Raw genomic sequence first — 20,068 nt, 5'->3', positions numbered from 1 at the left:
CCTTTACGCCATAGCACTGCTGCATTACACCGCTTTTATGCTTAGCTAGGGTTAGTACAGTGATTCAGACCAATCCCAGGACAGCTGTTTCGTGGTTATTGCCACTCATCAGCTGGGAGTAGGTTGAATCACTGCTTGGTAAAGTTCATTTCTGGGGGAAATTCAACAACAATTAAAATTATAGGGAGGCGAAAAGTGAGTTTAAAATCCTCCACTAAATACAAAATATAGAGAAAATAACTCATTGTGTAAACCATTTACAAATCTAAACAAGTCAGAAGACTTGCTTTAAACCCAGAAACTCTCTGACTACACTGTTTCCAATGCATCAAAGCAATCTGGGTAAGATATGCAAATGAGCTTCACAATGACTCACCTTTTTACTTTTAGCCTGCTTTTTAAGACACACTTCCCTTTATGTCATAGCTTTCTGCATTACACCGCTTTTATGCTTAGCTAGGGTTAGTACAGTGATTCAGACCAATCCAGGTTTTTAGGACTCTGTAAGGTCCATTAGATATATCTGAGCTCAGATTATTATCCATTGTCATTTCTATGTACTGTTTGTTATATATTCTGGCTATATATTTAGCAGTTTGTTAAATTTTGTATTAAATCAGTTTTTATATATATCCTTTATTGTCTTTTATATACGCTTCTATAATATTATTTTCTCTTTTATGACACGATTAGTCCACGGATCATCTTAATTACTAATGGGATATTCACCTCCTGGTCCGCAGGAGGAGGCAAAGAGCACCACAGCAAAGCTGTTAAATAGCTCCTTCCTTCCCTCCCACTCCAGTCATTCTCTTTGCCTACGTTAGTGATAGGAAGAGGTAAAGTGAGGTGTTAGTTTTAGATTCTTCAATCAAGAGTTTATTATTTTTAAAGTAGTGCAAGATTGTGCTGCTTTGTTTTAGGTAGTAGTCGTAGTCCATATCAGTCTCTTCAGTAGAGCTTTTGGTGGTGCTAAGTTGCGGCGCCATTGTTTACGCTTTTCTTTTTCCTTCTTTTCGGGTTCATTTCTGATGTGTGTTTTGATGTACACCAGATGTGATGGAGTGGTTGCCGGTCTCTGTTGCGCTGAGGCTTTTCTCATGATACTAATTTTGAGTGCTATGGATGCTATGGATGCCTTCTCTGCTGCGCAGTGGATCGTGCTGCGGAGAGGCTTCTAATAGCCAGAACAATTTACGTATTTTGTGTGCTACAACTGCCTTCTCTGCTGCATTGTAACACATGCAGCAGAGAGGATTCACATACAGTAAGGGTCAAGGGCATTGATAGTCTGGACGCCATCTCTGCTGGTTGTTTAATACAGCAGAGAGGCTTTACCCGCAGTACCTTATTTGTTAACAGTAGTCAGGATGACTATTATTTCTCTTGTAAAGGTGTATCCAGTCCACGGGTTCATCCATTACTTGTGGGATATTCTCCTTCCCAACAGGAAGTTGCAAGAGGACACCCACAGCAGAGCTGTCTATATAGCTCCTCCCCTAACTGCCACCCCCAGTCATTCTCTTGCAAGCTCTCGACAAGAAAGGAAGTATCAAGAGATATGTGGTGACTTAGTGTAGTTTTACCTTCAATCAAAAGTTTGTTATATTTAAACGGTACCGGCGTTGTACTGTTTCACTCTCAGGCAGAAATTGGATAGTTCCTTAAAGGGACAGATTTCTGCTCTGTCTATTCTTTTGCACAAACGTCTGGCTGATGTTCCAGACGTTTTGTCAGGCTTTAGTTAGAATCAGGCCTGTGTTTAAACCTGTTGCTCCGCCATGGAGTTTAAATTTAGTTCTTAAAGTTCTTCAAGGGGTTCCGTTTGAACCTTTGCATTCCATAGATATTAAACTTTTATCTTGGAAAGTTCTGTTTTTAATAGCTATCTCCTCGGCTCGAAGAGTTTCGGAGTTATCTGCTTTACAGTGTGATTCCCCTTATCTTATTTTCCATGCAGATAAGGTAGTTTTGCGTACCAAACCTGGGTTTCTTCCTAAGGTAGTATCTAATAAGAATATCAATCAGGAGATTGTTGTTCCTTCATTATGTCCTAATCCTTCCTCAACGAAGGAACGTCTTTTTCACAATCTTGATGTGGTTCGTGCTTTAAAGTTTTATTTACAAGCTACTAAGGATTTTCGTCAAACATCTGCTTTGTTTGTTGTCTACTCTAGACAGAGGAGAGGCCAAAAGGCTTCGGCAACTTCTCTTTCTTTTTGGCTAAGAAGCATAATCCGCTTAGCTTATGAGACTGCTGGCCAGCAGCCTCCTGAAAGAATTACAGCTCATTCCACTAGAGCGGTGGCTTCCACATGGGCTTTTAAAAATGATGCCTCTGTTGAACAGATTTGTAAGGCGGCGACTTAGTCTTCGCTTCATACTTTTTCTAAATTCTACAAATTCTATACTTTTGCTTCTTCATAGGCTATTTTTTGGAGAAAGGTCTTACAGGCAGTGGTGCCCTCCGTTTAAGTGCCTGCCTTGTCCCTCCCTTCATCCGTGTCCTAAAGCTTTGGTATTGGTATCCCACAAGTAATGGATGAACCCGTGGACTGGATACACCTTTACAAGAGAAAACAAAATTTATGCTTACCTGATAAATTTATTTCTCTTGTGGTGTATCCAGTCCACGGCCCGCCCTGTCATTTTAAGGCAGGTGTTTTTTTAATTTTAAACTACAGTCACCACTGCACCCTATAGTTTCTCCTTTTTTCTTGCTTGTCTTCGGTCGAATGACTGGGGGTGGCAGTTAGGGGAGGAGCTATATAGACAGCTCTGCTGTGGGTGTCCTCTTGCAACTTCCTGTTGGGAAGGAGAATATCCCACAAGTAATGGATGAACCCGTGGACTGGATGCACCACAAGAGAAATAAATTTATCAGGTAAGCATAAATTTTGTTTTATTTGTGTTTTTTCATCTGATGTCTGGATGATTTCTCTACAAGATTGTTGTGAGACTGGGAACATTTATCTTAATAAAAAAAAAGAAAAAGTGTTATTAACATTTAAAGAGACAGTACCATCCATTTTTAATAAACAAATTGTTAATTTTTCAAGGTCCAAGAGGCATTTTCAACTTATTTCTTGGTATGTACTATGTAAGGGAACTAGGTTAGAATGTTTCCCTTAAATATAAAGTCTTGGTAATTTTTGTAATATTCAATTTTATTGTATAAAGAATGAATAGGGTATACACAGTGCACATGTTATGTCTTGATACTTCTGAAGACAACCTACATTTTCTGTTCCCCATGTATTATTAGGTTTTTTATTTTTGTTTTAAAAAATAAATATATATATATATATATATATATATATATATATATATATATATAATTTTTCAGAGTCAACATTGCCTTGGATGTTTCTGATGCATTCGGGCAATGTTCAATATTTTCTGCAGCTTTCTCCTCAAGCGTCCATTCATCCAGTGCCCTGCACTTCCTTCACGACTCCTCTTGGGGTTATTTTGCAAGACATTGTTCCATCTGGACTTGTCAGGTGGGTTGTCGGTTTTTCCCATGCTGCAGGGAGAGTGCAAGAGGAAGAATAAATATTCAGTGAGTGTGGTTTCTTTTACTATAGATTAATTTCTTAGAGGTTTTCTTCAAGTTACACGAGGAAGGGGATACTTAGATAGTAAGTTCTCAGTTCTGACGGTATGATTCCTCGCGCTGATACTGAAGTAGTATCTTCAGTTTTAAGCTATCTCTGCTCCGGTTATTACTAAGGAGTTTTTAGCTATTTTGGAACAACATTTCGGTCGTTGTTAATTTCTCTTGTAAGGTGTATCCAGTCCACGGATTCATCCATTACTTGTGGGATATTCTCCTTCCCAACAGGAAGCTGCAAGAGGATCACCCACAGCAGAGCTGTCTATATAGCTCCTCCCCTAACTGCCACCTCCCAGTCATTCTCTTGCAGCTCTCGACAAGTGAAGCAGCTAGAGAGATGTGGTGCATTAATGTAGTTTATCTTCAATCAAAAGTTTGTTATTTTTCAAATGGTACCGGAGTTGTACTATTTTAGCCTCAGACAGAAAGTTGAAGAAGAGTCTGCCTGTGGTGTTTGATGATCTTAGCAGGTTGTAACTAAGATCCATTGCTGTTCTCATACATAACTGAAGAGATGGGTAACTTCATCTGGGGGAATAGCGTGCAGGGTCTCCTGCTCTGAGGTATGTGCAGTTTTAAATGTTTCTAGAGAAATGATAAGCTAGAAAATGCTGACAATACCGGATTTATTTAAGGTAAGCCTGATTACAGTGATTTAATAACGACTGGTATCATGCTTGCTGTAAAGGGTAATATTTTTATTATTTACTCACATTGCTGAATAGATATAACATTTGCTTGAGGTGTATAAACGTTTATTTCATATTAGTGATAAAACTTTATTCTGGGGCCCAGTTTTTCCACATGGCTGACTAGATTTTGCCTAGGGATAGTTTTTTAAGGCCCTCTCACTGTGAGTACAGGTTGGGAGGGGCCTATTTTCCATTAGTTTTTGCAGCTTGAGACATCCAGCTTCCCTGAAGGAGTCCCCTGAACATATAGGACCTCTCTAAGGGGTTTTTGTGCCTTCCAAAGTCGTTGTATGGGCAGGTAGGGCCACAGTAGAGCTGTGGCAGTTTGTTGTGACTGTTTAAAAATGTTTATATCGTTTTTTTGATCCGGTTTTGAAACTAAGGGGTTAATCATCCATTTGCAAGTGGGTGCAATGCTATTTCAGTCTATTATACACGCAGTAAAAATTTCGTAAGATTTACTGCTTTTTTCACTGTTTTAGCAGTTTCTGTGATTGTTTTTTTCTCTTAAAGGCACAGTACTGTTTTTATTTTTTGCTTGTTCACAGTTATTAAAGTGTTTTCCAAGCTTGCTGGTCTCATTACTAGTCTGTTTAAACATGTCTGACATAGAGGAAACTCATTGTTCATTATGTTTAGAAGCCATTGTGGAACCCCCTCTTAGAATGTGTACCAAATGCACTGATTTTACTATAGATTACAAAGACCATATTCTGGCTTTAAAAAATTTATCATCAGAAGAAATTGACAAGGAGGAAGTTATGCCGTCTAACTCTCCCCACGTGTCAGATCCTATAAATCCCGCTCAGGGGACGCCAAGTATATCTAGCGCGCCCATTGCGTATACCTTGCAAGACATGGCGGCAGTTATGAATCATACCCTTACAGAGGTATTATCTAAACTGGCAGGATTGCAAGGAAAGCGAGACAGCTCTGGGTCTAGAATAAATACAGAGCTCTCTGATGCTTTAATAGCTATGTCTGATACACCCTCACATTATACTGAAGCTGAAGCAGGGGAGCTTCAATCTGTGGGTGATTTTTCTGATTCAGGGAAGATACTTCAATCTGATTCTGATATGTCTACATTTAAATTTAAGCTTGAACACCTCCGCGTATTGCTCAGGGAGGTTTTAGCAACTCTGGATGACTGTGACACTATTGTAGTCCCAGAGAAATTATGTAGATTGGATAAATACTATGCAGTACCTACTTACACTGATGTTTTTCCAATCCCTAAAAGGTTTTCTGAAATTATTACTAAGGAATGGGATAGACCAGGTGTACCATTCTCTCCCCCTCCTGTTTTTAAAAAGATGTTTCCTATAGACGCCGCTACACGGGACTTATGGCAGACGGTCCCTAAGGTGGAGGGAGCAGTTTCTACTCTAGCTAAGCGTACCACTATCCCTGTCGAGGACAGTTGTGCTTTTCTAGATCCAATGGATAAAAAATTAGAGGGTTACCTTAAGAAAATTTTTATTCAACAAGGTTTTATTCTCCAGCCTCTTGCATGCATTGCCCCAGTCACTGCTGTCGCGGCTTTCTGGTTTGAGTCCCTAGAGGAGGCTCTACAGGTTGAAACCCCGTTGGAAGATATTATTGACAAGCTTAGGGCCCTTAAGCTAGCCAATTCATTTGTTTCTGACGCCGTTGTTCATTTAACCAAGCTAACGGCTAAAAATTCAGGTTTTGCTATTCAGGCGCGTAGGGCGCTATGGCTTAAATCCTGGTCAGCTGACGTGACTTCAAAGTCTAAACTTCTCAACATTCCCTTCAAAGGGCAGATCCTATTCGGGCCTGGACTGAAGGAGATCATTTCTGACATCACTGGAGGAAAAGGTCATGCCCTTCCTTAAGACAGGTCCAACAAATTAAGGACCAAACAGTCTAGTTTTCTGCCCTTTCGAAACTTCAAGAGTGGCGCAGCTTCAACTTCCTCTAACACAAAACAAGAGGGAACTTTTGCCCAGTCTAAGCCGGTCTGGAGACCTAACCAGGCTTGGAACAAGGGGAAACAGGCCAAGAAGCCTGCTGCTGCCTCTAAGACAGCATGAAGGAGCAGCCCCCGATCCGGAAACGGATCTAGTAGGGGGCAGACTCTCTCTCTTCGCCCAGGCTTGGGCAAGAGATGTCCAGGATCCCTGGGCATTGGAAATTGTGTCCAAGGGTTATCGTCTGGAATTCAAAACCTCTCTCCCCCAAAAGGGAGATTTCATCTCTCACTTTTATCTGCAAACCAGATAAAGAGAGAAGCATTCTTACATTGTGTTCAAGACCTCCTAGTTATGGGAGTGATCCACCCAGTTCCGCAGGAGGAACAGGGACAGGGCTTTTATTCAAATCTGTTTGTTGTTCACAAGAAAGAGGGAACATTCAGACCAATCTTAGATCTCAAGATCTTAAACAAATTTCTCAGAGTCCCATCCTTCAAGATGGAGACTATTCGAACCATCCTTCCTATGATCCAGGAGGGTCAATACAGGCACTACCAGTTTGTGGCTCTTCCCTTCGGGTTGGCCACGGCACCAAGAATCTTTACAAAGGTTCTAGGGTCCCTTCTAGCGGTCCTAAGGCCGCGGGCTATAGCAGTAGCCCCTTACTCAGATGACATTCTGATACAGGCGTCGACTTTTCAAGTTGCCAGGTCTCACACGGACATTGTTCTGGCATTTCTGAGGTCGCATGGGTGGAAAGTGAACGAAGAAAAAAGTTCTCTATCCCCTCTTACAAGAGTTTCCTTCCTAGGAACTCTGATAGATTCTGTAGAAATTAAGATTTACCTGACAGAGGCCAGGTTGTCAAAACTTCTAAATTCCTGCTGTGTTCTTTATTCTACTTCTCGCCCTTCAGTGGCTCAGTGTATGGAAGTAATCGGCTTAATGGTAGCGGCAATGGACATAGTTCCGTTTGCCCGCCTACATCTCAGACCGCTGCAACTCTGCATGCTCTGACAGTGGAATGGGGATTACACAGATTTGTCCCCTCTACTAAATCTGGATCAAGAGACCAGGGATTCTCTTCTCTGGTGGTTATCTCGGGTCCATCTGTCCAAGAGTATGACCTTCCGCAGGCCAGATTGGACAATAGTAACGACAGATGCCAGCCTTCTGGGCTGGGGTGCAGTCTGGAACTCCCTGAAGGCTCAGGGCTTGTGGACTCAGGAGGAGACACTCCTTCCGGTAAACATTCTGGAACTAAGAGCGATATTCAATGCTCTTCAGGCTTGGCCTCAGCTAGCTGCGGTCAGGTTCATCAGATTTCAGTCGGACAACATCACGACTGTAGCTTACATCAACCATCAAGGGGGAACAAGGAGTTCCCTAGCAATGTTGGAGGTTTCAAATATAATTCTATGGGCAGAGGTTCACTCTTGCCATCTATCAGCTATCCATATCCCAGGAGTAGAGAACTGGGAGGCGGATTTTCTAAGTCGGCAGACTTTTCATCCGGGGGAGTGGGAACTCCATCCGGAGGTGTTTGCACAGTTGATTCAACTTTGGGGCAAACCAGAACTGGATCTCATGGCGTCTCGTCAGAACGCCAAGCTTCCTTGTTACGGGTTCAGGTCCAGGGATCCCAAGGCAGCGCTGATAGATGCTCTAGCAGCGCCTTGGTCTTTCAACCTGGCTTATGTGTTTCCACCGTTTCCTCTGCTCCCTCGTCTGATTGCCAAGATCAAGCAGGAGAGAGCTTCAGTGATTTTGATAGCTCCTGCGTGGCCACGCAGGACTTGGTACGCAGATCTGGTGGACATGTCATCCTTTCCACCTTGGACTCTGCCGCTGAGGCAGGACCTTCTACTTCAAGGTCCCTTCAAACATCCAAATCTAATTTCTCTGTGTCTGACTGCTTGGAGATTGAACGCTTGATTTTGTCAAAACGTGGTTTTTCCGAGTCGGTCATTTATACCTTAATTCAGGCTCGAAAGCCTGTCACCAGGAAAATCTATCATAAGATATGGTGTAAATATCTTCATTGGTGTGAATCCAAGGGTTACTCATGGAGTAAAGTCAGGATTCCCAGGATATTGTCTTTTCTCCAAGAAGGATTGGAGAAGGGATTGTCAGCTAGTTCCTTAAAGGGACAGATTTCTGCTCTGTCTATTCTTTTGCACAAGCGTCTGGCGGATGTTCCAGACGTTCAAGCGTTTTGTCAGGCTTTAGTTAGAATCAAGCCTGTGTTTAAACCTGTTGTTCCGCCATGGAGTTTAAATTTAGTTCTTAAAGTTCTTCAAGGGGTTCCGTTTGAACCTCTGCCTTCCATAGATATTAAGCTTTTATCTTGGAAAGTTCTGTTCTTGGTAGCTATCTCTTTGGCTCGAAGAGTTTCAGAGTTATCTTCCTTGCAGTGTTATTCCCCTTATCTGATCTTCCATGCAGATAAGGTAGTTTTGCGTACCAAACCTGGGTTTCTTCCTAAGGTGGTATCCAATAAGAATATCAATCAAGAGATTGTTGTTCCGTCACTGTGTCCTAATCCTTCTTCAAAGAAGGAACGTCTATTACACAATCTTGATGTGGTTCATGCTTTAAAGTTTTATTTACAAGCTACTAAAGATTTTCGTCAAACATCTGCATTGTTTGTTGTCTACTCTAGACAGAGGAAAGGCCAAAAGGCTTCAGCAACTTCTCTTTCTTTTTGGTTAAGAAGTATAATCCGCTTAGCTTATGAGACTGCTGGCCAGCAGCCTCCTGTAAGAATTACAGCTCATTCCACTAGAGCGGTGGCTTCCACATGGGCCTTTAAAAATGAGGCTTCTGTTGAACAGATTTGTAAGGCGGCGACTTGGTCTTCGCTTCATACTTTTTCTAAATTCTACAAATTTGATACTTTTGCTTCTTTGGAGGCTATTTTTGGGAGAAAGGTCTTACAGGCAGTAGTGCCTTCCCTTTAATTAAGCGCCTGCCTTGTCCCTCCCTTCATCCGTGTCCTATAGCTTTGGTATTGGTATCCCACAAGTAATTGATGAATCCGTGGACTGGATACACCTTACAAGAGAAAACAAAATTTATGCTTACCTGATAAATTTATTTCTCTTGTGGTGTATCCAGTCCACGGCCCGCCCTGTCATTTTAAGGCAGGTGTTTTTTAATTTTTAAACTACAGTCACCACTGCACCCTATAGTTTCTCCTTTCTCTTGCTTGTCTTCGGTCGAATGACTGGGAGGTGGCATTTAGGGGAGGAGCTATATAGACAGCTCTGCTGTGGGTGATCCTCTTGCAGCTTCCTGTTGGGAAGGAGAATATCCCACAAGTAATGGATGAATCCGTGGACTGGATACACCACAAGAGAAATAAATTTATCAGGTAAGCATACATTTTTTCTTTATTTGGTACCAAGATACGGTACTATGAAATGAAAGTGAATGGGTATTATCCTTTGATTCACATTTTCTATATTGACAGAGAGGGTTTTAGTAGAGGACCTCTCAAGGAGTCTTGGAAAACAATTCCATACTGACCAGGAGACTTTTATCCCTATAGAGGATACCTATTCCCTTTCGGGATCCAATAAATATTGGGGTAGTTGGTTTGTTCAAGATGACATCCCATATCCGTATTACTGCCTTTTACGCCAGCATACTAACTCATACGTTGTCTGGTTCCATTCGGGCAGATAGTGCTTGGGGCAGATAGTTCATCATGCTAGGGCGCTGTGGGTGAGCTCTGTAGCAGCCCAAGGGTTGCAGGTTTGGTCTCCAGTATGGTCAATAACATGAGTAGCGACTTGAGACCCTTATGGGTTTTCCGCTGTGCTTTACAAGTGCCCATTATATATATATATATATATATATATATATATATATATATATATAATCTGGAATCAGATAGAGACTGGGTTCCTTTCATAGGTGGGAGTCCTCTCCCCCCTGGGAGTGATATCTCCGGTTCAGGAACAGGGTCTGATATTTATTTCAGTCTGGTGGTGGCTCCCAAGAAGAAGGAAGCCTTCAGACAGATTTTAGACTTCCAAAATCTAGACAGTACCGTCCTTCTAGGTGGACTCTATTAATGCCATCTTTCCTTGGATCCTGGAGGATCAATTCCTGATAAGTTTAAAGGACGGGTATCTGCATGTTCCCATCTATGGGATCATTGCAAGTTTCTATGGTTTGTCTTTCTGGACAAATACTTCTAGTTCGTGGGTTTTTCATTAAATCTTGCCACAACTTTTCAGGATTTTCATGGTGCATTGCAGCACCATATTTAGATGTTTGTTACAACAAAGAGGTTCGCTAACGGACATGGTGTTATGCTTCCTGTGTTCGACACGAGTGGAAGGTAAATCGGGGACAGAGTTCCTGAGTCCTAATTTTAAGGTATTTTTCTGGGATCTATGTTAGATTCCCTATCAATTAAGTTTTTCCTGACGGAAGTCGGGAAATCAAAGTTTATTGATCCTTGACTTATTTTCAGCTCACTCTTAGGTCATCAGTGGCTCAGTGCATGGAGTTAATCGGGCTGATGGTGGCAATTGACATCTTCCCGTTTGTTCGGTTCCATCTCAGAACTCTGCAGTTAAGCAAGCTCAGACAATGGAACGGAGATTATGTGGATTTGTCTCTGAATGCTGCTGGATCTGGAAACAAGGGATTCTCTTCCATGGTGGTTGTCCCTGAATCATCCTATCCGGGTACCTGCTTTCGCAGACCTTTTTGGGTTATTATGACAACAGTCGTCAGCCTTCAAGGGTGTGGGAGATCCCTAAAGGCTCAGGGAGTTTAGACTCAGTCTGAGCCTGTTCTTTCTAAAGCATTTTGGAGCTGAGAGCGATCTTCAAGGCTTTCCTGGACTGGCCTCAGTTAGCCTCGGTCCAGTTCATCAGGTTCCAGTCGGACAATATACCTTCAATGGTTTACGTTGATCATCTGGGAGGAACAAAAGAGTTTCTTAGCGATGACAGAGGTATCCAAGATAATTCAGTGGGCGGAGGCCCACTTCCTAACTGTCGGCGATTCACATCCTAGGGCAGGACTTCTGGGAGGCGGACCCTTTGAGCAGGCAGACCTTTCTTCCGGGGAAGTAGGAACTCCATTAGGAAGTGTTCTCTAACCTTGTTTCTCATGTGGGGTCTGCCGGAATTAGATCTCTTGGCATCTATACGGACCAAGCTCCTGAGATACAGGTTGAGGTCCAGGGACCCCCAGGAGGAAGTGATGGATGCTCTGGCGGTCCCTTGGACATTCAGTCTAGCATACCTATTTCTTCCGTTTCCGCTCCTTCCTCGGGTGATTGCTCGAATCAAACAGGAGAGGGCTTCGGTGATCCTCATAGCTCTGGCTTGGCCTCGCCGGATTTGGTATGTGGATCTGGTGGAAATGGCATCTCTCCCAGCGTGGAATCTCCCGTTGAGGAAGGACCTCTGATTCAGGGGCCCTTCCTCCATCCAAATCTAGTTTCTTGAAAGAGCCTTTCAGTGGCTCAAGTTACAAGGCAGTCAACCAGAGACTGTTGGTTTCAGGTTTGATTCCTGTTGTGCTGTGACACATATCAAATTGTGCACACACAAATGTGTTCTGACTGCTTGGAGATTGGACGCTTAATTTTATCCAAGCGGGGATTTTATGATTCTGTCATAGAGACCATGATTCAGGCTTGTAAGCCTGTGACTAGAAGGATTTATCATAAGATTTGGCATACATATCTTTATTGGTGTGAATCCAAGGGCTACTCATGGAGTAGATTAGGATTCCTAGAATTTCGCTTTTTCTCCAAGAGGGTTTGGAGAAGGGTTTAGCGACAAGTTTCCTAAAGGCTCGGCTTTATCTATTTTGTTACTCAAACGTCTGGCGGATGTCCCAGATGTTCAATCTTTTTGTTAGGCCTTGGTCAGGATCAAGCCTTTGTTCAAACCAGTTACTCCTCTATGGAATCTTAATTTAGTTCTCAAAGTTTTTCTAGGGGCTCCGTTTGAACCTATGCATTCCTTAGATATTAAGTGGTTATCTTGGAAAGTTCTATTTCTTGTTACTATTTCTTCAGCTCGTAGAGTGTCAGAGCTCTCGACATTGCAGTGCGATTCTCCTTACCTTATTTTCCATTCAGATAAGGTAGTTTTTCGTACTAAGCTAGGATTTTGTCCTAAGGTAGTTTTTCGTACTAAGCTAGGATTTTGTCCTAAGGTTGTTTCTGATAGGAACATTAATCAGGTGATGTTTTTTCTTTGTGTCCTAATCTTTCTTCTCAGAAAGAACGTCTTCTGCACAATTTAAACGTGGTCTGTGCTTTAAAGTTTTACTTGCAGGCGACTAAGGACTTTCGTCAGTCTTCTTCTTGTTTGTGATTTTCTCAGGAAAACATAAGGGACAGAAAGCTACAGTTACTTCTCTATCTTTTTGGCTGAAGAGTACATACATTTTGCATATGTGACTGTTGGACAGCAGCCTCCCGAGAGGGTTACGGTTCATTCCACGAGGACTGTTGTTTCCTCTTGGGCATTTTAATATATGGAGCTTCTGTGGAACAGATTTGCAAGACTGCAACTTGGTCCTCTCTTCAATTTTTTTTCAAAGTTCTTCAGATTTGATAGTTTTGCCTCGGCTGAGGCCGCTTTTGGGAGTAAGGTTCTTTAAGCAGTGGTGCCTTCTGTTTAGGTTCCCTGTCTTGTCCCTCCTGTATAATCTGTGTACTCTAGCTTGGGTATTGAATCCCATTAGTAATTAAGATGATCATGTCATAAAAAAGAAAAGAAAATTAATGCTTACCTGATAAATTTATTTTTTGACACGATGAGTCCACGGCCCGCCCTGTTCTTTTAAGACAGCATGTGGTTTAAGTAAACTTCAGACACCTCTGCACCTTGGCTTTTCCTTTCTCTTCCTAACTTCGGTCGAATGACTGGAGTGGGAGGGAAGGGAGGAGCTATTTAACAGCTCTGCTGTTGTGCTCTTTAAATAGTATATAAAAAAGGTTGTATGTGTGCGCTAACAGCTATGGGGTAAAACGATATATACGGTATTAAAATAACACAAATAGAGATATAATGCAGATACTAATATTCAATATTTAATATAGACTAAAAATAATAAAATCAAAGCCTATATAAGCATATACACATGACCGGTCATCAATATTAAAAATATACATATAAGACACCTAGTGTGTCTTTAATAACAAACAGAACCCTTCAAGTTAAAAATCAGGCTAATTGCGCCTGTATCAATATTAAAACAATATAGCTGATTATCTATATATAGGTATTACAGTACTCATACATTGGGGTCGTGTAAAATCACAGGTGTATATATCGAATAATATCGATCTTTGACTTTTACCATGCTAAGTCCAGCAGTTTAGAAAATATCCTTCATATGTTTGTAGATCAAACGTAGAGAAGTATTTCATTGTAGATCCATATGCAGTATGTGACAATGTTCTCGTAAATTAATATGATTCAGTGTAGGTATGTGTCACCTATCAACAAACTGATTCACATTAGTGCTTTGAGAAAAGGATTTCCAAATGTATGTCAATTGGTTATTCGTACTAACCGTTGGTTAACCCCAGGGGATAAAACCTCACTCACGGGCTGTTACACCTCTCAGTGCTTACCTGCATATGTTGTTCTTCTTGCCGTGTAGCTACGCAGTGCACAGGTGTCTGTTACAGCTCCGTGTAGTAGGATTCCCGGGTGCGTGACGTCACTCTCAATATGTAGATCCGTCTGTTGAATGATATCCTTACTCTGCGCAGAGTATCATACTGATGATATAGTCCCTCTTAGTATCCGTATCAATCCTTGCCTCCTCCTGCTGACCAGGAGGTGAATATCCCATTAGTAATTAAAGGGACAGTCTACACCAGAATTTTTATTGTTTTAAAAGATAGATAATCCCTTTATTACCCATTCCCCGGTTTTGCATAACCAACACAGTTATAATAATATACTTTTAACCTCTGTGATTATCTTGTATCTAAGCCTCTGCAAACTGCCCCTTTATTTCAGTTCTTTTGACAGACTTGCAGTCTAGCCAATCAGTGCCTGCTCCCAGATAACTTCACGTGCACGAGCACAGTGTTATCTATATGAAATACGTGAACTAACACCCTCTAGTGGTGAAAAACTGTTAAAATGCATTCTGAAAAGAGGTGGCCTTCAAGGTCTAAGAAATTAGCATATGAACCTCCTAGGTTAAGCTTTCAACTAAGAATACCAAGAGAACAAAGCAAAATTGGTGATAAAAGTAAATTGGAAAATTGTTTAAAATTACATGCCCTATCTGAATCATGAAAGTTTATTTTTGCCTATACTATCCCTTTAAGATGATCCGTGGACTCATTGTGTCAAAAAAGAAATAAATTTATCAGGTTAGCATACATTTTCTTTTTTTACTATCTTACATATCTCTAATAATATCTCTGATACAATTGTATAACGTGTTGGCACATGGTATTCACTCTCTTATGTATATATTGATACTAACATTTGCCTAAGTACCTTTTCTATAGCACACTTAAGCCCCCATTGGGTGGTGCTCCTATACCCATTTCACTTAAAAATATTAACCAGGAGATAGTTCCTTCTTTGTGTCCAAATCCAAAATCCTTACAAGAGATGTTGTTGCATAATTTGGATGTTAGGGTATTCAAATGTTATCTTCAGGCTACTAAGGAGTTTCGCCAAACCTCTAGTCTGTTTGTTGAATTTTCTGGTAAACATAAGGGCCAAGAAGCCATGACTGTGTCTTTATCATTTTGGTTGAAGAGCATAATTCACAGATCTTACTTGGAAGCTCATCAATATCCACCAGTCAGACTTACTACTCATTCCACTCGTTCAGTTGCTACTTAATGGGCTTTCAAGAATGAGGCCGCGACTTTGTCTTCCCTTCATGCTTTTACAAAATTTTATCACTTTGATATGTTTACCTCAGCAGAGGCTGCATTTGGTAGAAAGGTTCTTAGGGCAGTGGTGCCTAGCGATTAGGTGCCTGTCTTACTTTTTTTCCCACCCATGTTTGGGTATTGTTCCCATGAGTAAGGATTGTGGACTCTCACTACCAATAGAAAGAAAACATAATTTATTCTTACCTGATGATAAATTAATTTCTTTCTTGGTAGTGAGAGTCCAGGAACCCTCCAAAAATTGAATATATGGTGGTGGCAGTCCTAGTTTGCACCTCTTTACCCCCTACTGTCTTTCTTTCCTTCTTCTTTCCTCTGCTTTACGTACTACTGGGAGAGAAGGGGTTGTAGGAGGGATATATGTAATGCTTTGGTAGGGTGTCTTTGCCTCCTCCTGGTGGTCAGGAAGGGAAGGATTGTGGACTCTTACTACCACGAAAGAAATTAATTTATCCGGTGAGAATAAATTATGTTTTTCTTGTGAAAGTGCAGCACACAGATCTGGATTTTCACATATCTTTGTGTGTTACACTTTCACATAATGAAATCTGGCTCCAAAAAGAGCTGTATGCTCCTTCTGGCAGCCATATTTGTCATTCTTTGTTAATCGAAAAACACAAATGCACATGCCTAATAAACAGAATGTCTCAGGCGTTGTACTGTGGTTTTGCTCTCTTATTTAAAGGGACACTAAACCCCAAATTTTTCTTTCATGATTCAGGTAAAGATACAACTTTCAAATTTAGTTCTATTATCTAATTTACTTCATTGTTTAGATATTCTTTGCTGAAGAAATAGCAATGCACATGGGTGAGCCAATCACATGAGGCATCTATGTGCAGCCTCCAATCAGCAGCTTCTAAGCCTATCTACATATGCTTTTCAGCAAAGGATATAATGAGAATGAAGCAAATTAGATAATAGAAGTAAATTAGAAAGTTTAAAATTGCATGCTCTTTCTAAATCATAAAAGAAAAAATTTGGGTTTCATGTCCCTTTATTTTTTTTTTCACTCTGGGTTTACTATTTAAAGGGACAGTAAACCTTAAAAATAATGTTATATAATTCTGCACATAGTGCAGAATTATATAACATTATTTAGGTGCTATAGCTATAAACGCCTTTTTTACCTTTTAATTTGTTAAAAATATGGCGCTTTTACAAACCCGCTCTCTGCTGAGCGGGTCTGTTATATTTAGTCAGCGCATCGGGCCAGCTGTATAGTCACAGCCCGGCCCGACCGCGCCATAGCACTAAGTGCAGCTCGCTCCTGTCACTTAATGGTAATCTTAGTACAAGTGTTTCTATTTTTCTCCAAGTGGATGTGGATCTTCTATCATTATATGCTCTAATATATCAAAGTAAATACTATAACCCCATATTTTCTTCTGTTTTATCTCATTTCCCTCTCTCTTTATGTTTTTGACCATTGTTTTTTCCCTTCCATCTTCCCACAGTTTGTGTATTGCCAGGTATGCTGTGAACCATTTCACAGGTTTTGCTTGGAGGAGAGAGAACGACCAACTGAGGACCAGTTAGAGAACTGGTGTTGCCGTAATTGCAAGTTTTGCCATGTGTGTGGGAGGCAGCAGCAGGCCACAAAGGTACTAGCTAGAGGGTTGGGTGGTTACATAGGCTGAAACTACTGTACTCTTAAGCTCTTTTTACAGGTAGCTTGTATACATTTGCTACTCACACTGTTATCACATAGTACTTAAAAAATATATATATCTATATATATGTATGTATCAAAGTCTGATTTACGGCCAGATTACGAGTGGCGCATTAACAGCTATGCGTGAGCGATAAGGGGTCTATCGTGGGTGGCAATTCGGATTTTCCGCTTGTATTACAAGTTGAAAGTAAATGTGATTGCTTGAGCCCTATCGCGATTTACACTAGAATGATTACCACAATCTCTCTACACTAGAATTATTACCACTGTGGTTAACTGTTTTGCAAAACAAAAAAGTTTCACAAAACACATTAAAAAATGCATTACAAAGTACTGTTACACTCATAACACCCTGTAATAAAAATTATCATTTTTTAATTTTATTTACAGACATACATAGATGTATAAACGCATATCTACACATATAAAGACATATATAGACGTGCATTGGAGCCATTTGCAGTTAAAGGGACATGCCACCCACATTTTTTCTTTTATGATTTAGAAAGAGAATGCAATTTTAAACATCTTTCTAATTTACTTATATTATCTAATTTGTTTTATTCTCTTGATATTCTTTGATGGAAAGCATATCTAGATATGCTCACTAGCTGCTGATTGGTTGCTGCACATAGAAGCATCGTGTGATTGGCTCACCATGTGCATTGCTTTTTCTTCAACTAAGGATATTTAAAAAAAATGAAGCAAAATAAATAATGGAAGTAAATTGTAATGTTGTTTAAATTTCTATTCTCTATCTGAATCATGAAAGAAAGATTTTGGGTTTAGTGGCCCTTTAAGTAGATGAAAACATGTAAAAACATATTTATTCAATATTCATATTTAATAAAGTGTTATACTGTGTATTTACTGTAAATATTTCACATTCCAATGTTCTGCTAATAGCAGAATATGTTCTATGTAATTGTAAATATATCTGTATATACCTATAAATAAATATATATATATATATATATATATATATATATATATATATATATATATATATATATATATATAAAAACCAAAAAATATACACATATATATACACAAACAGTTGTGCTCATAAGTTTACATACCCTGGCAGAATTTATGATTTCTTGGCCATTTTTCAGAGGATATGAATGATAACACAAAAACCTTTTTCACTCACGATTAGTGTTTGGCTGAAGCCATTTATTATCAATCAACTGTGTTTTCTCTTTTTAAATCATAATGACAACAGAAACTACCCAAATGACCCTGATCAAAAGTTTACATACCCCAGTTCTTAATACCGTGTATTGCCCCCTTTAACATAAATGACAGCTTGAAGTCTTCTGTGGTATTTGTGGATGAGGCTCTTTATCTTCTCAGATGGTAAAGCTGTCCATTCTTCCTAGCAAAAAGCCTACAGTTCCTGTAAATTCTTGGGCAGTCTTTCATGAACTGCATGTTTGAGATCTCCCCAGAGTGGCTCAATGATATTGAGGTCAGGAGACTGAGATGACCACTCCAGAACCTTCACTTTATTCTGCTGTAGCCAATGACAGGTCGACTTGTGTTTAGGATCATTGTCATGTTGGAATGTCCAAGTACGTCCCATGCACAGTTTCTGGGCTGATGAATGTAAATTTTCCTCCAGTATTTTTTGATAACATACTGCATTCATCTTGCCATCAGTTCTGGCCAAATTTCCTGTGCCTTTTGTAGCTCACACAGCCCCAAAACATCAGCGATCCACCTCCATGTTTCACAGTAGGAATGGTGTACCTTTCATCATAGGCCTTGTTGACTCCTCTCCAAATGTAGCGTTTATGGTTGTGGCTAAAAAGCTCAATTTTGGTCTCATCACTCCAAATGACTTTGTGCCAGAAGGTTTGAGACTTGTCTCTGTGCTGTTTGGCGTATTGTAAGCGGGATACTTTGTGGAATTTGCGTAGTAATGGCATTCTTCTGGCGACTCGACCATGCAGCCCATATTTCTTCAAGTGCCTCCTTATTGTGCATCTTGAAACAGCCACACCACATGATTTTAGAGAGTCCTGTATTTCACCTGAAGTTATTTGTGGGTTTTTCTTTGCATCCCGAACAATTTTCCTGGTAGTTTTGGCTGAAATATTAGTTTGTCTACCTGACCGTGGTTTGGTTTCAACAGAACCCCTTATTTTCCACTTCTTGATTAGAGTTTAAACACTGCTGATTGACATTCCCAATTCCTTGGATATCTTTTTATATCCCTTTCCTATTTTATACAGTTCAACTACCTTTTCCCGCAGATCCTTTGACAATTATTTTGCTTTCCCCATGACTCAGAATACAGAAACGTCAGTGCAGCACTGGATGAAAGATACAAGGGTCTGTCAGGAGTCCTGAAACTTATTGACCTTTTATACACACACACTAATTATAAGCAAACAGATTACAGGTGAGGATGGTTACCTTTAATAGCCATTCAAACCCCTTTGTGTCAACTTATGTGCATGTTATCAGGCCAAAATCACCAGGGTATGTAAAGTTTTGATCAGGGTCATTTGGGTAATTTCGGTTGTCATTATGATTTAAAAAGAGTAAACACAATTGATTATAATAAATGGCTTCAGCCAAACACTAACCATGAGTGAAAGAAAAGTTTTTGTTTTATCATTCATATTCTCTCAAAAATGGCCAAGAATTCATAAATTCTGCCAGGGTATGTAAACTTATCAACACTACTGTATGTGTATATATGTGTGTGTATTTATGAATAACTAGAACATATTATTCTATGTGAGGAACATTGTAATGTGAAATATATTTATTTCTTATGGCATGGAGAGTCCACAACTTAATTCCATTTGCTAGTGGGATATTCACCTCCTGGCCAGCAGGAGGAGGCAAGGAGCACCCCAGCAGAGCTGTTAAGTGTCACTTCCCTTACCCATAACCACCAGACAATCTTTGCCTCTGTGATCGGGAGGATGGCGAAGATGAGTGTCTGAGAAGATTTAATCCTTTAATGGGTACTTTTCCCTGCAAGCAAGGATTGGGGTCTAGCTGTGTCCACGTCAATCTCTTTAGTAAGAGTAGTGGTGGCTTTTAGCAGTTAGAAGGTGGCAAGGTGGTCTTTGCTTTACTTCTAACACCATTGCTACCCCTTTGTAGAAAACCAGGGTTGGTTACTCTGTTTTTTCTTTTCCTACAGGTCCCTGACAGAGAGTGGAGTGTCTGTCACACATAAGTAGCTGTGTTTAGCCCTGCAGCTGGATCCACAGGTAA

General features: G+C 40.4%; 1 protein-coding gene across 1 annotated transcript in view; it reads left to right on the top strand.

Annotated features, from left to right (window-relative positions):
• Window positions 1-20,068, top strand: part of KMT2A (lysine methyltransferase 2A) — a 555,423-nt gene that overhangs the window by 265,858 nt on the left and 269,497 nt on the right. Inside the window, exon 11 of the mRNA XM_053691137.1 lies at window positions 16,614-16,760. Within this exon, the coding sequence (XP_053547112.1) occupies window positions 16,614-16,760 (147 nt within the window). The remainder of the gene's footprint in view (window positions 1-16,613; window positions 16,761-20,068) is intronic.

Source organism: Bombina bombina, chromosome 8, assembly GCF_027579735.1.
Source record: "Bombina bombina isolate aBomBom1 chromosome 8, aBomBom1.pri, whole genome shotgun sequence".
In the NCBI taxonomy this organism is placed as follows: domain Eukaryota; kingdom Metazoa; phylum Chordata; class Amphibia; order Anura; family Bombinatoridae; genus Bombina; species Bombina bombina.
The sequence above is the reverse complement of the archived record's forward strand: the minus strand, read 5'-3'. Positions and strand labels throughout refer to the sequence as shown.